Genomic DNA, 12,476 nt, shown 5'->3' with positions numbered 1-12,476 from the left:
AGCTAATAATCGCATAGTCGGTTCCTCTCGTCTCAATTCGTGTGGTCTATTACTTCTCATATCGAAAATATATATATATATATATATATATATATATATATATTAAGGGTGTGAAGGCAGGTGATCACTCTGGCCACGCAACAGGTCCGGCTCTCCCTATCCATTAGTTTCCCTAGGTGTTGTTCAGATGTGCATGTACAACCAGGTTGATGTGCGTTAGGATGTTATGTTGAATCGCATGTCCTCTCACATCGTGAAGGGTACATCTTCCATGAGCAGCAGAAGCGTGTTCCGAAGGTCGCTCCATTCAAACGCGGCAGCAAAATGACAGGACACTGGTAGCCTGTCCGCAAGGGTAATTGAAGAAATAAATGCATTATTCATTTCATAATTAACTGTAAATATCACTAAAACCTGACTTTTTTTCGATATTGCATAGCTCTTACACGAGGCTTAGGAGAACATGGATTGTTTTACGAAAAATGATCCCCATTGCGAGATCTATGGATCCCCAGAGTTTATTGCAGATATCCTGAATCAACCTGTATTAAAAGGCTAATCTTAAAAATATTAATTTCATCTTTGTTCCAATATGAAAAAAGCGTGAACTTGAGTACTTTTTGTGACAGCAGTCGAATAAATGGACGGAGTTATGCAGTAAGAAACCAACCGCCAAAAAGCCTGTTTTAGAGATACTGACAATTCAAATAAAGCTGGTTTTAATTATACATTATATGAAAAAAGTATTGTAATATTGACAGTATTACAAAAAATAACACAAATAATACTAAAAAGAGATCAACCAATTTTTAACAACAGACAAGCAGTTGGTTTAATATCAAAGCAAAAAAAAAAATGTTATACAATAAACGAATTTTACTTATAAATAGCAGCAAAAAACAGATATCGCATTCTCGATTATGTCCAAGTTAAATAATCCACATTTGTGCAAATGTCTCATTTATTCAAATTGTCGGTTGGTCTACTATTGAGTAACTCCGTGCAAATATGAATTTAAAAAATTATGGGACCTTGAAGTAAAACAATTGATAGGAAAATTACCTTGCGTCCTTGCAATGCAGATAACCGCGGGGAGATAATGTTCCAAGGGAAGTCATGTGTATTCTTTCAAACTTTAATTCTTACACGTGGATTTACGGTTCCATAAGTGAAACTACTCCTTTAGGGATGAATTTAAACAAAATTAATAAATTCTCTTATATCTAACAGATTTATATGAGACTATATACAGAAGTTTCAGGTAGAATATATTATTTTGTCTACAGAGTCTGATTATGTTTTATAGGAGGAATTGCCTCTTTATAGAAGTGCATTTAGACAAAATTAACAACTTCTCTCCTTTATAATATATTTTGAAGCAACTTTGTACAACTACTAGGCCTACAGGTAGCATACAAATGTAATCAGAATTTTTACACAGACATATACAGTATATACTACCTGTAACTGCTGTACAATGTATCTTATTATCTGTTATGTAGGAGAGAAGTTAATCTTGTGTAAATGTATCCCCTGTAAAGGGGTACTTTCTCTTTTGGAACTGTAAATGTAGTTTGTACACAAAAAATATATCCTACCTGTAACTTCCGTACAATTTTTCATAAAAATCTGTTAGATAGGAGAGAAGTTCCTATTTTGTCTAAAACCACCCCGTATGAAGAGGTAATTCCTCTTACACAATCGTAGTCAGAGTTTGTACAAAAAGAATATGTGCTATGTATAGTTATCAATTTTTTTCCAGCTAGATTTGCGTTATTGCACATGCACACTGTGCGATGGTGTATACTGTATAGGCTCTGACGAGTGTGTCATACGTAGACGGAGTGTAAATGTAAGGTTTAAAATGTTTTTTCGCCATCCCTTGCGGATGCCAGAAGACCGATGACCTGAAGCTTGAATACCACCACACAGAAGGAAGAATGGAAGAACTGGAAGGAATAGATGCTGTCGATGATGATGGAAAGGAATCTGGAGTTAGAGGACGCAAAAAACAAAATGTTTAGGAGAATAGGGACGATGAAGCTGAATAGTAGTAATACTACTAATCAGTCTACGTAGTCTGTATTCTGTTGGTGGAGTCAGAGCTTTCAGCTTTGCTTATTTATTTCTTCTTTATTATTACTATAGCTGGGATTTTTATGTAGTATCACTTAGCAAAATATGTACATAAATATGTAGCGAAAAGCAGTGAAATATGTTGTAAAATGGGAAAAATATTATTTAAAATGTGTGTTGATAACGGATGTACTACTGTAAGTAAGTTTTTAATTGGTTGTGGGGGTCTCTTGAATCTCAGAAAGCAAAATTCTTCCAGCAGCACATCGTATTCAAGATTAATTTACAAACATGTTAAATGAATTATTCTTGCACCAAAAACGGAAGCTCTATTTAATTATGTAATTACTTCATAATGTCATCTGGTATTGTAATGATGTTATGACTGAGATACCTATTAATTGTTTTCATTTGTAACATTAGGCCATAATTGACCCAGTATATAAGAGGAAGAACCTCTACAGTACATCTAAACATATATTTATTACGATTTAATATCAATAAAACAACAAAATATCAATATATCATTATGTACAGTAGTGCCAAAATAAACCGGACCGACGGATTAATCGAAGTCCCCGAAATGAGCCACTGCGCATGCCACGCCCACATTCACAAGAGAGCGAGTAATCTATTGAAATTGTTGTAGTTTCGACTGCTGACATAGACCATTTCGAAAGCCATTAGGAAATAAGCTAGTAAAATTCTTGTTCTGGGAATAATAAGTTAATTAAGTAGTAAAATATCGCTGCAATCGAAAAGTATTGGGAATAAATTTGAATAAGGAACAAAAATGTTTCCTTCCCATGCAGGATTCGAACCACGAAAGTCTTAGTTATCAGTCTATCGTGTCTCAGGAGTGAACAATCTCTGAAATCAGCTACAAGGATCGGTCGCGTTTTTTTTTTTTTGCCACTACTGTACATCAATTAATAATTTCAGGCATTTCACATTGCTCCTCTTCGTAACTAAGGGCCGTATTCATAAACGGGATTTTTTGGATGAAGACTTCCCAAAGTCGACTTTCGTAGTAAGGTTTAACTTTGGTAAAATCATATTCATATACAATACTTCTGAGACTTTGACTTTGACTTTGACTTCGGTAAGTCGAGATTTGACGATCTTGTTCTAACGTTGGCAATCACGATCATGGCCTTCTAAATGAATTACATTAATAGATAGTGAAATAGAGTAGGCACTGCCACAATCCAAGCCATCTTTTGAGTCTCACGTCAATGAAACAATTGAACATCGGTACATGTTAAGCGATTGTTAGCCGTTCTTTCAGCTTTATACAAGGACAATTATTTAATTGTAAAATAATTTTATTCTCATAAATATGTAAGATAAGAAGATGCCACCAATGACAGACTATAAAAGAGACATAAATTATCCTACTGACAGTTGGAAGAGTTACTCCCTCCCTCCCTCCATGTTTGGAGAAACTATTTAAAAATTATCTGAAATCAATATGCAGAAAACATTATTATGACGAGCGCAGGATTATAAATTAACTTCATATCCAACTGTATAATCTATCCTCTATAGAATTAAATATTCAATTAAGCCCTTAATCCTTACCTGTAGCATGAAATCGCGATGATATAAGAATTTGTAGGCCTATTATTGGTGGAACACAATTCTCTTTCATTATTATTTATCAGTGAATGTTGAAAATTGACGAGGATATCAAATACGGTTTGTTTATCAAATCTGTACTTTGATTTGAATTCATTATCTATATGTAATAGGCCTAATACAATAAAAGAACATGAGCAGCTTTAATAATCTCCTGGATGTCCTCGGCAAATTCAACAATTTTCCAAATATCAGTCATTTTTCTTATGCCCTCGAACGAAACTCAAAGTCAAAGTCTAAATTTTCGGCGACTTCGAAGTAAAGTCGACTGTGAATAGAAAAATGGCGACTTTGTACTTTCTAAAGTCAACTTTTGTCCAAAGTCTCGTCTATGAATAAGATCCTAAATGCTTTCCATATATCAGACAAATAACATTTTCGTCTCTTTCACTCATAAAAAGTCAGGAGTCCAGTCAGCCTAAAACTTACTGAACGACTTCTTCCTCAATGTGTAATGTATAACCCTTGAGTTCATCAGTGACTTGTACTTGCGTGCCGTACGTGCTCTGCACAGCGCATACGGGCGATGAGGCACGCTTGCGCTCTCGTTGACATCACAGCTTTGTAGGAATAAGGTGAAATCTCATTTCGATCATATTTTTTACATACGAGGTAGCTGTTAAACACCATCTAACATCGTAAACCATCCATGTATAAAAAACAAACTTGTAGTTCAGAAACCAATGCTGTAGGCATGCAGTTACAATCGAAATTAAAGAATTTGGCCACTCCCTGCATAACGTATGTAATATTAAATAATACAAATAAATAATTACAGAAATTAGAGGTCAAGATTCGTTATGCCTAAAACTATAAGATATATTTTTACTGAAAATGTACTGAACAATACATTTTATGAAAGAAACGTTCAGTGACCTAAATATATAAAAAAAAAAAATGCAGGTATGATATTGATTGTAAATATGTGTTATCCTCATTAAGTTTTCATTTATTTATTTTCGATACTTAACCTTGCAACTGCTACCAGTGAAATAAATTCACTTCTCTTGTTCTTCTTCTTCTTCTAGGCTTATCAGCCTATTCCACCAGGTAGGGAATCGGTCCATCTCTTTTTAGGTCTTCCAGGGCTTCTTCTTCCTCTTGGCACTTTATCTCTTACTCTTCTTACTAGTCGATTCAATGACATCCGTTCAATATAGTTATTCCATTCATCCCTTCTTCTAGCAGTCCACTCCTCAATGGCTGAATATTGCAGATATATCTAATTTCTGTATTTCGTATTCTATCCAATTTGGTTTTACCTGTTAAAATGTTTCTTAAAACTTTCATTTCTGTTACATTCATAATTTGTTTGGTTTTTGTTGTGTCTGGTCTAGTTTCCACAGCATAAGTCATGATTGGCCTAACCACTGTTTTATATATTCTGGTTTTCGTTTCTCTTCTTAAATATTTATTTTTCCAGATGTAACAATTAAGATATCCTGAAACAGCTGCTGCCTTATTAACTTGATCCCTCACTTCTTCCTTTAAACATCCATCACTTGTTATCTTTGCTCCTAGGTAGTTAAAACTCATTACCTGATCTAGTATATGTTGATTTAATTGTAGTTTACATCTTAACGGATATTTATTTACTATTAAAACTTTTTATTTTGATGCATTTATACTCATTCCATATTTGTCACAAGCTAGTGAAAAACAATGTGACAATATCTTCTGAATTGCTAATTAGAACATCATCATCTGCATCAGCAACTAAATTTATTTCTCATGTATCCATTAAGTATCCCTGCTTGTCTCTTACTTCTTGCATGATAAAATCCATTAAAATATTAAAAAGTAGTGGATTGAGTGAGTCTTCTTGTCTGATGCCTTTATTTAATGTAATTTCTTGTGTCAATGTTCTATCTATTTTAATCTTTGTCTTGTTTCCTATGTATATGTTTTGTATTAATAACATTAATCCATTAGATACGTTTACTTTATCTAAAATTTCTAAAATATATGCAATTGCACATTATCAAATGCCGTATTTAGATCTATAAAACAATAAAATACAGGTTTATTATATTCAAGTGCTTTTTCTGCAATCTGATGATTAATAAAAATTGCATCTGTATAGGAACGACTTCTGCGAAATCCTTGTTGTTCTTCACTTAACGTGATAATTTCAGTTAATTTCAGAGTTATTATTTTGGTTGTTAGTTTTAAACACGTATTCAATAATGTTATACCTCTATAGTTTTGTGGTTTCTATCTCCTTTTTTAAACATAGGTATAATGATTCCTAACTTCCATTCTTCTGGTATTTGATTATATTGAAAAATCTGCTGCATTAAAAGTGTTATTTCGGAAATCAATTCCGTGCCACCATATTTTAACATTTCATTTACTATTTCATCGGGTCCAGCCGATTTACGATTTTAAAGTTTTTTAATGCTTTGCGTTATTTCTTCTTTATTAGTCTCAATTACTATTTTAATATTATCTCCTTTGTTGAAGAGAAAACAATGTTCTTATTTATCATGATATAGTCCTACGGAAAACCCTATTTTTTGTTTTCTTTTTGGCGGCGAGAAGGGGTTTCGCACGAATTCACATCTCTGATTTATCCATCACTGCATACCGTCTTCTGATTGTCTCTCGTTGCATACTTTAAATACTTTAATACAAATTAGGTTCGTAATTTTTATACATTCAGAAACAGAGTGATTAGAAAAACTTGTTACAGGTCAACATTCTAAGTTTAACGATACAAAGGTTATTCGCCGTAGATAAATTGATGGGACAATGACGTAATGAGATTGACTGTAGAGACGGAAGCACTCTGAGTAGGATCCGTTTACGCAGTTTTATGCGACGTACGAATAAATATTATAAGTATGTACCTAGTTCCGTGAATGAATCTGAATAGCGATGGGAACGATATAGCCTATCGGCTTTTACGAAATACCGATATTTTCGTTTCGATATATCGATATCGAAATTTTGATTCAATATATCGTATAATATATCGGTTTTCTCATAAATTTATTGGTGTTTTGTATTTGTTTTTGTTTTTGTGGAATTATTATGAACAACAAAATCCACAATAGTTAACTCCGTTAATTCCCTGAGAGATGGAGTTAATGAAAGAGCGCAGTTACATAATTGTGCAACCTTGAGATATCCAGTCCAATCAATGCATTTATCTGTTTGGATGGTCTGGAATTCGAATTCAAACTGTTTAGTATGCAGTGCCAAATTCAAAATGCAACGTATGCGAACGTGAGACTGAGAGGGGAGGTTTATCTACTACTGTTTTAGTATTTAATGTTCCCCAAGGCAGAGCAACTGCCAGTGTGAAAAGGAACCGTCCGACTTCAAAACGTTTATTTCTATGTTTCGAAATGGAAAGAGAAACAAGGATATAATACTGGTTTGAGATTTTATTTACGGCTAGGATTTCTATGCACAACTGCCATGTTTTCTTATTATATATTTTAGTACATAAAAATTCTATCTATTTTCTTATTTTTTTTTGTACATAAAATTCTATCCCTATCATCATCACCACCACCACCACCACCACCACCACCATTGATGTTTGAAATGTTGGAGTGTAACAATAATTTGCAGTGAGAACTTACTATAGAAGGATTGTATCAAATCAATTGTGAAGTTTGTTAAAACTTGTAATATTCTAAGTACTGTCTATTTACATTTCAAAATGGATACAAGTACTGTTTACTTACATTTAAAAATGATTACGTTGTTATCTAGAAAAGAGCATCATATTTGTGTTCTGGATTGAATCCTATATAAAATTAGAATAACTGAAACGTGGATTGGAATAAACTGATGGGAATCCTCAAGAAAATTGGAGTGGATTGGAAAGAGAGAAGACTTTTCAATAACCTACAAATGAAACAACGAGTCAAAGGAGAAGAAATTTAATGTCTGAAGCAAGAGAAATAGGGAGAGGAGTACAATAAGGAGTGAAATCAGTAATTAAGTTGTTAAAATGTAAATATTCTCCTATCCCAGATGAAATAAAAAAAATCAATTCTAAAGAATATAACCTCAATACTGAATGTTATGTCACTAAATATATTATAGTTACTTATAAACCATTGCTTGTAATAGTCGGCCTCATTAGCGTAGTTGGTATAACGCTGGCTTTCTATGTTCGAGTTTGCGGGTTCGATCTCGGCCCAGGTCAATGGCATTTAAGTGTTTAAATCCGACAAGCTCATGTTAGTATATTTACTAGCATGTAAAGAACTCTTGCGGGACAAAATTCCGGCACCCGGCGACTCTGATATAACCTCTGCAGTTGCGAGCGTCGTTAAATAAACCATCATTTAGAATTTTTGTCGTAATATTCCTAATAATTGTGGCTTTCAGGTAGAAGCTCAGTCGGTAGAGCATTCGTGCGCTAAGTGAAGAGTCCCGGGATCAATTCCCGACCGAGAACAATTTTTCCCATGAAATTATTCAGGCTTGCTTCACAGGGAGCTTCTACCTGAAAGCCAGATTTGCATGATGATGATGATGATGATGATTCATATTTGTATTCATATTCATATTCTTTATTGGCCCGAAGGTACAGTAGTACAAGAGGCTTCGTCAATGTAATAATATAAAATAACATGTGTCTTCCTGTAGAAATGAGAATTCTAGCGAACAACTTTTCATTAGCCCTAGGAAAAATTCTACTATACAGACAGTGTATTCGGCCTATCGGCATCGATCGTGAAAGACTGGTTCACATTGCCTTCTTCACCAGGTTGATTCTTCGAAATGTTGATTGTTCCAGCCCCTGCGGTCCTCTTCGCTCCATCTGAAACATAAAAAGTATATGATTGCTAAGTTGATGAAGTTATTTTTCATTTTTGTGTTACATGATTAGAAAGCGAAATTATTGCGTTAATGGAAAAATCAGTGACTGAACTTTAACGGCAATACAGGCCTACTTTTTGATACCAAGTATTTCGAGACGATTTTCTGAATTATTATGTTAAGGAGGCTCATATACCTACCCTGAGCTGCGAGAGTGAATTTTTATTAATTAACATCATTTATGGAACTATTTTACAAAGTTCAGAAAATTTTTTTCACGCTAATAGAACATCCTTTCTTTCTATTTATTGGGTTATTTTACGACGTTGTGTCAACATCTCAGGCCTGTTGAGTAACGGTCAGCGCGTCTGGCTGCGAAACCAGGTGGTCCGGGTTCGAATCCCGGTCGGGGGGCAAGTTACCTGGTTGAGGTTTTTTCCGAGGTTTTCCCTCAACCCAATACGAGCAAATGTTGGGTAACTTTCGGTGCTGGATCCCGGACTCATTTCACCGGTATTATCACCTTCATATCATTCAGACGCTAAATAACCTAGATGTTGATACAGCGTCGTAAAATAACCCAATCAAATAAAAAATAGGTTAGTTAGTTTCTGAATGAAAGGAAGGTGATAATGCCGGTGAAATGAGTCCGGTATCCAGCACCGATAATTACCCAGGTTTTGCTCATTGGGTTGAAGGATAGCCCCGGAAAAACCTCATCCAGGTAACTTGCCCCGACCGGAATTCGAACCCGGGCCACCTGGTTTCGCGATCAGACGCGCTAACCGTTACTCCACAGGTGTGGACAATAGAAACAGGGTTTTTCAGAATTCAACCGAAGAAATTTAAATGGTTGTAGAGAGATCTTAGGTAAGTATTTTCAGAGAGGAAATTAGGGATCTACGGGTTCTAACTTGTACATAGAGACATGAAACATTTTATGGGCCAGTACGCCACTGATTGAAGCTGCACGTAACATAGCCATACATTTGGAAATGTGTTGGATGCAATATTGCTATGTGTCTGTGGGACAATCGGTAAACATTGTAGATGTTTTCTGTGAGAGAATGAGGTGGAAAGTTCGTTTTCCTTAAGCCTTAATTTTTCTGAACCGACGGTAGAAGTAAACAATATTCAGGAGTAATACAGTGCACTACAGTACAGTACGTACGTATACCTACTGTAAACCAGCAGTGACCTAACTCGAACGGCAGTGATTACACGCGAGAGAGATATTATGAAGTAAGGAGACGGGGGAGAGGTACATGGCATGAAAACTACAACCAGTGGTGGTTTGTGCACTAACATTGAGTTATTCATCAACCCTCGAATAAAATTTGGCAAGGTTTGCTGCATCAGTAATGTCACTACTGTCATCAAGAGCCAATAAAAATATATAGGCTACCAATTGTCTTGATTTTTTTTTTTTTTTTAATATTCCTCATGAACACAATCAGAAATCGTCTAAATTCTCTTTTGGATATTTAGTCGAGAAATGCACAGTTTTTCAAAATTAATTAATAACTTTCATTCGACAAACTATTTCACCCATCTTCATCATTACGCTTTTATAAAACTCTCCTTCTTTGGAAGGCTTCAGAGAACGAGCTATTTCGTTCGCCAATAGATATCTGGCTTCTTTACATTTATTTATGTCACCTTTCTCTCCATGACAATGCACAGTGTTTCCTAGAGGTATAAAAGCTGGCCAAAAATACTAAAAGCCACTTTAACACTTTTTTTTACCAATTTTTGGTACTAACTGAAAGATAATATCATATTAACAATATATCAGCTCTACTGGCTTATCTTACGACAGTGTTTCTCAACTGATGGCTCGCGTTCCGCTGGGTGTACTTGAACAATGAAGTGGTAGACCCAGTTTTTTTTTCGTCCATAATAAAGGCGCTTAATTTAACACTTTATATATAAGTATTGATTGAATTAATCTGTGCATTAAGTTATTACAAACATTTTACGATTATGTTCATGACTGTTTAATAGTTAATAGTAACTTTTTAATGGTTGTTACACGTTAAAATAACTGCACTGTTTATTATATTTATTACGGAGGCACTTAATAAATAATAAATTCTAAGTGAGCACGTACACAATACAGATTCAGAAACACTTTAGCACTTTAGTAGGGTAAAGAAAGTTCATTGATCACTGTTACTAGTACTGTTACTGTCCTCCCCTCCGAAAGTTGTGACTGCGTTTGCAGTAGGCCTGAACCGTCCCTTGTTTGTTTCAGAACTCAACAGATTTATGACTTCCACATGTAGTATCCTTTTCTTGTATTTTGTTCGGTTCTCTTGGCGGAAGGATGTTATAAAAGGATCAGAGGTGGCAAGGAGTCGATTGAATATATCCCGATTAGTGGCCTCTCTTGAAATCTTTCTGGCATACAGTTCACGAAATTGCTTTAGGTGTTTATACCTTGCTTCTTGTGCTTCTTCCGACATTTGTCCAATTGAATGATAAATTTGAAAAACGACTTAAGTCCACATTTTGGGAGTTTTGAGTTGAGAGCATGATTATGTTACTATGTGCAAGGGTCATCGCTTAGTAACAGTATGACTTTAATCCACGACTTTTGTATAGTTTTCCTTAGCAGCAGAATGTTTGGTTAAGGGGTAAAACGAATTTAGTCCTGGTCTTAAGTTGTTTTGCCTGTCAAGTACTGAAGAAACTTACATAATATGTAATTTTAATTATACAATCAGCTGACAAAATGTTTTTTGTCTGTTGTAATTGGTAATTCTTCAGTTGAGAAAATTTATTACGTTTGAAAAATAGAGCATGAAAATAAAAAGCAATATGTTCAGTAATCGTGCTGAACTTGTAGCTGAAGTAAAAAGTATTGCAAAATGGAGCCAAGTTAAGTATCTAGAGAGAGAGGATTTTCTTGCTGTCACATTTGACTACATGAAAAATGTATGCTTGCCTAACACCAGTTCAGGATATGTACTACTATCGCCAGCTCACCGTCTCAGTTTTCTCTGTGCACAGCATGAAAACTAGTGAAATGTGCTTTTGTGTCTACCATGAGGGACAGGCCAAGAAACGTCTTAATGAGGTATGTAATTTTCTCCTGCACACTACTTCGATAACTATGTCACATCCAGTATATTAAAGAACTGTGGTTGTTCTGCAACAGTTGTCCGGGACAAAATAACAGCCCACTAATCAAATTCTTAATGGCAATAAGTGCTCAGAAACATTTCTTCATACTTTTCTCCATCAGAGGTCTGTGCTCTTGTGATTAAAAAATTGTTCAAAATAATGTTGTTCAACAATTGCAATAAGGTTATTTTATGATTTTGGTATAGGCTAAATATATTCTGTTAAACATGTTTATGTGTCAATAACCTAATAATTATGATGCAGAATTGAAGTTAATTTGCAGAACAACTTAAGTCCTGAAGATAATTAAATTTTTTACAACCTGAAGAAGAGTACAAAAGTATGAATTTTTATACTAAAATTTTTTCTCTTCCATATATCTTACATATAAAAAATTATATTGTAACAATATATGGTTCAGCGAAGTCAAAAACAGTTTTCTTTAATTTTCTCAAAACTACTTCTTGGGACATAAGTCGTTTTGTAAATTCACCATTCAATTGGAAGTAATGCCTCGGAAATAATAGTCGAACCATGAATGTGTATTTTATGTACAGTGACAGGCATGGGATACCAAGAGTACAGTGAGACAAATAATCTGGCAGTCTCAGTTGCATATTTTTCAAATTCATTTGTGTTTGTTTCAGATCCACAGGATATGGTTTTAAGTATAATTCCAAATCTGTGGATGAGATTCCCGTCAATGCCGGTTATTTCTGCACTTACTTTATTTTTGCAGCGAATGTTAATTTTTTCGCAATCTCTGCAGATTTTCTTACATTTTGAGTTTTTCTACGCTTAGACCTACTACTGCTCTCCCCAAACTTTGCCTGTGGTCCTCCTCTTTTCTGTAG

At 34.7% G+C, this 12,476-nt stretch overlaps 1 protein-coding gene across 3 annotated transcripts in view; it reads right to left on the bottom strand.

Moving 5' to 3' along the window:
- The window catches only part of LOC138709354 (nose resistant to fluoxetine protein 6-like), a 151,647-nt gene that overhangs the window by 62,818 nt on the left and 76,353 nt on the right, over nucleotides 1-12,476 (bottom strand). Inside the window, exon 12 of one of the 3 annotated variants that reach the window (XM_069840069.1) lies at nucleotides 7,520-8,497. The exons of 1 other annotated variant lie outside the window; for it this stretch is intronic. In XM_069840069.1, coding sequence (XP_069696170.1) covers nucleotides 8,423-8,497 — 75 coding nt within the window. In that variant the 3' untranslated portion in view covers nucleotides 7,520-8,422. Of the gene's footprint in view, nucleotides 1-7,519; nucleotides 8,498-12,476 lie in introns of those variants that run through there. One more of the 3 variants, XM_069840066.1, reaches the window with a different exon arrangement.

Source organism: Periplaneta americana, chromosome 11, assembly GCF_040183065.1.
Source record: "Periplaneta americana isolate PAMFEO1 chromosome 11, P.americana_PAMFEO1_priV1, whole genome shotgun sequence".
Classification (NCBI taxonomy): Eukaryota; Metazoa; Arthropoda; class Insecta; order Blattodea; family Blattidae; genus Periplaneta; species Periplaneta americana.
Note: the sequence above shows the minus strand (reverse complement) of the source record. Positions and strands in the feature narration are given on the sequence as shown.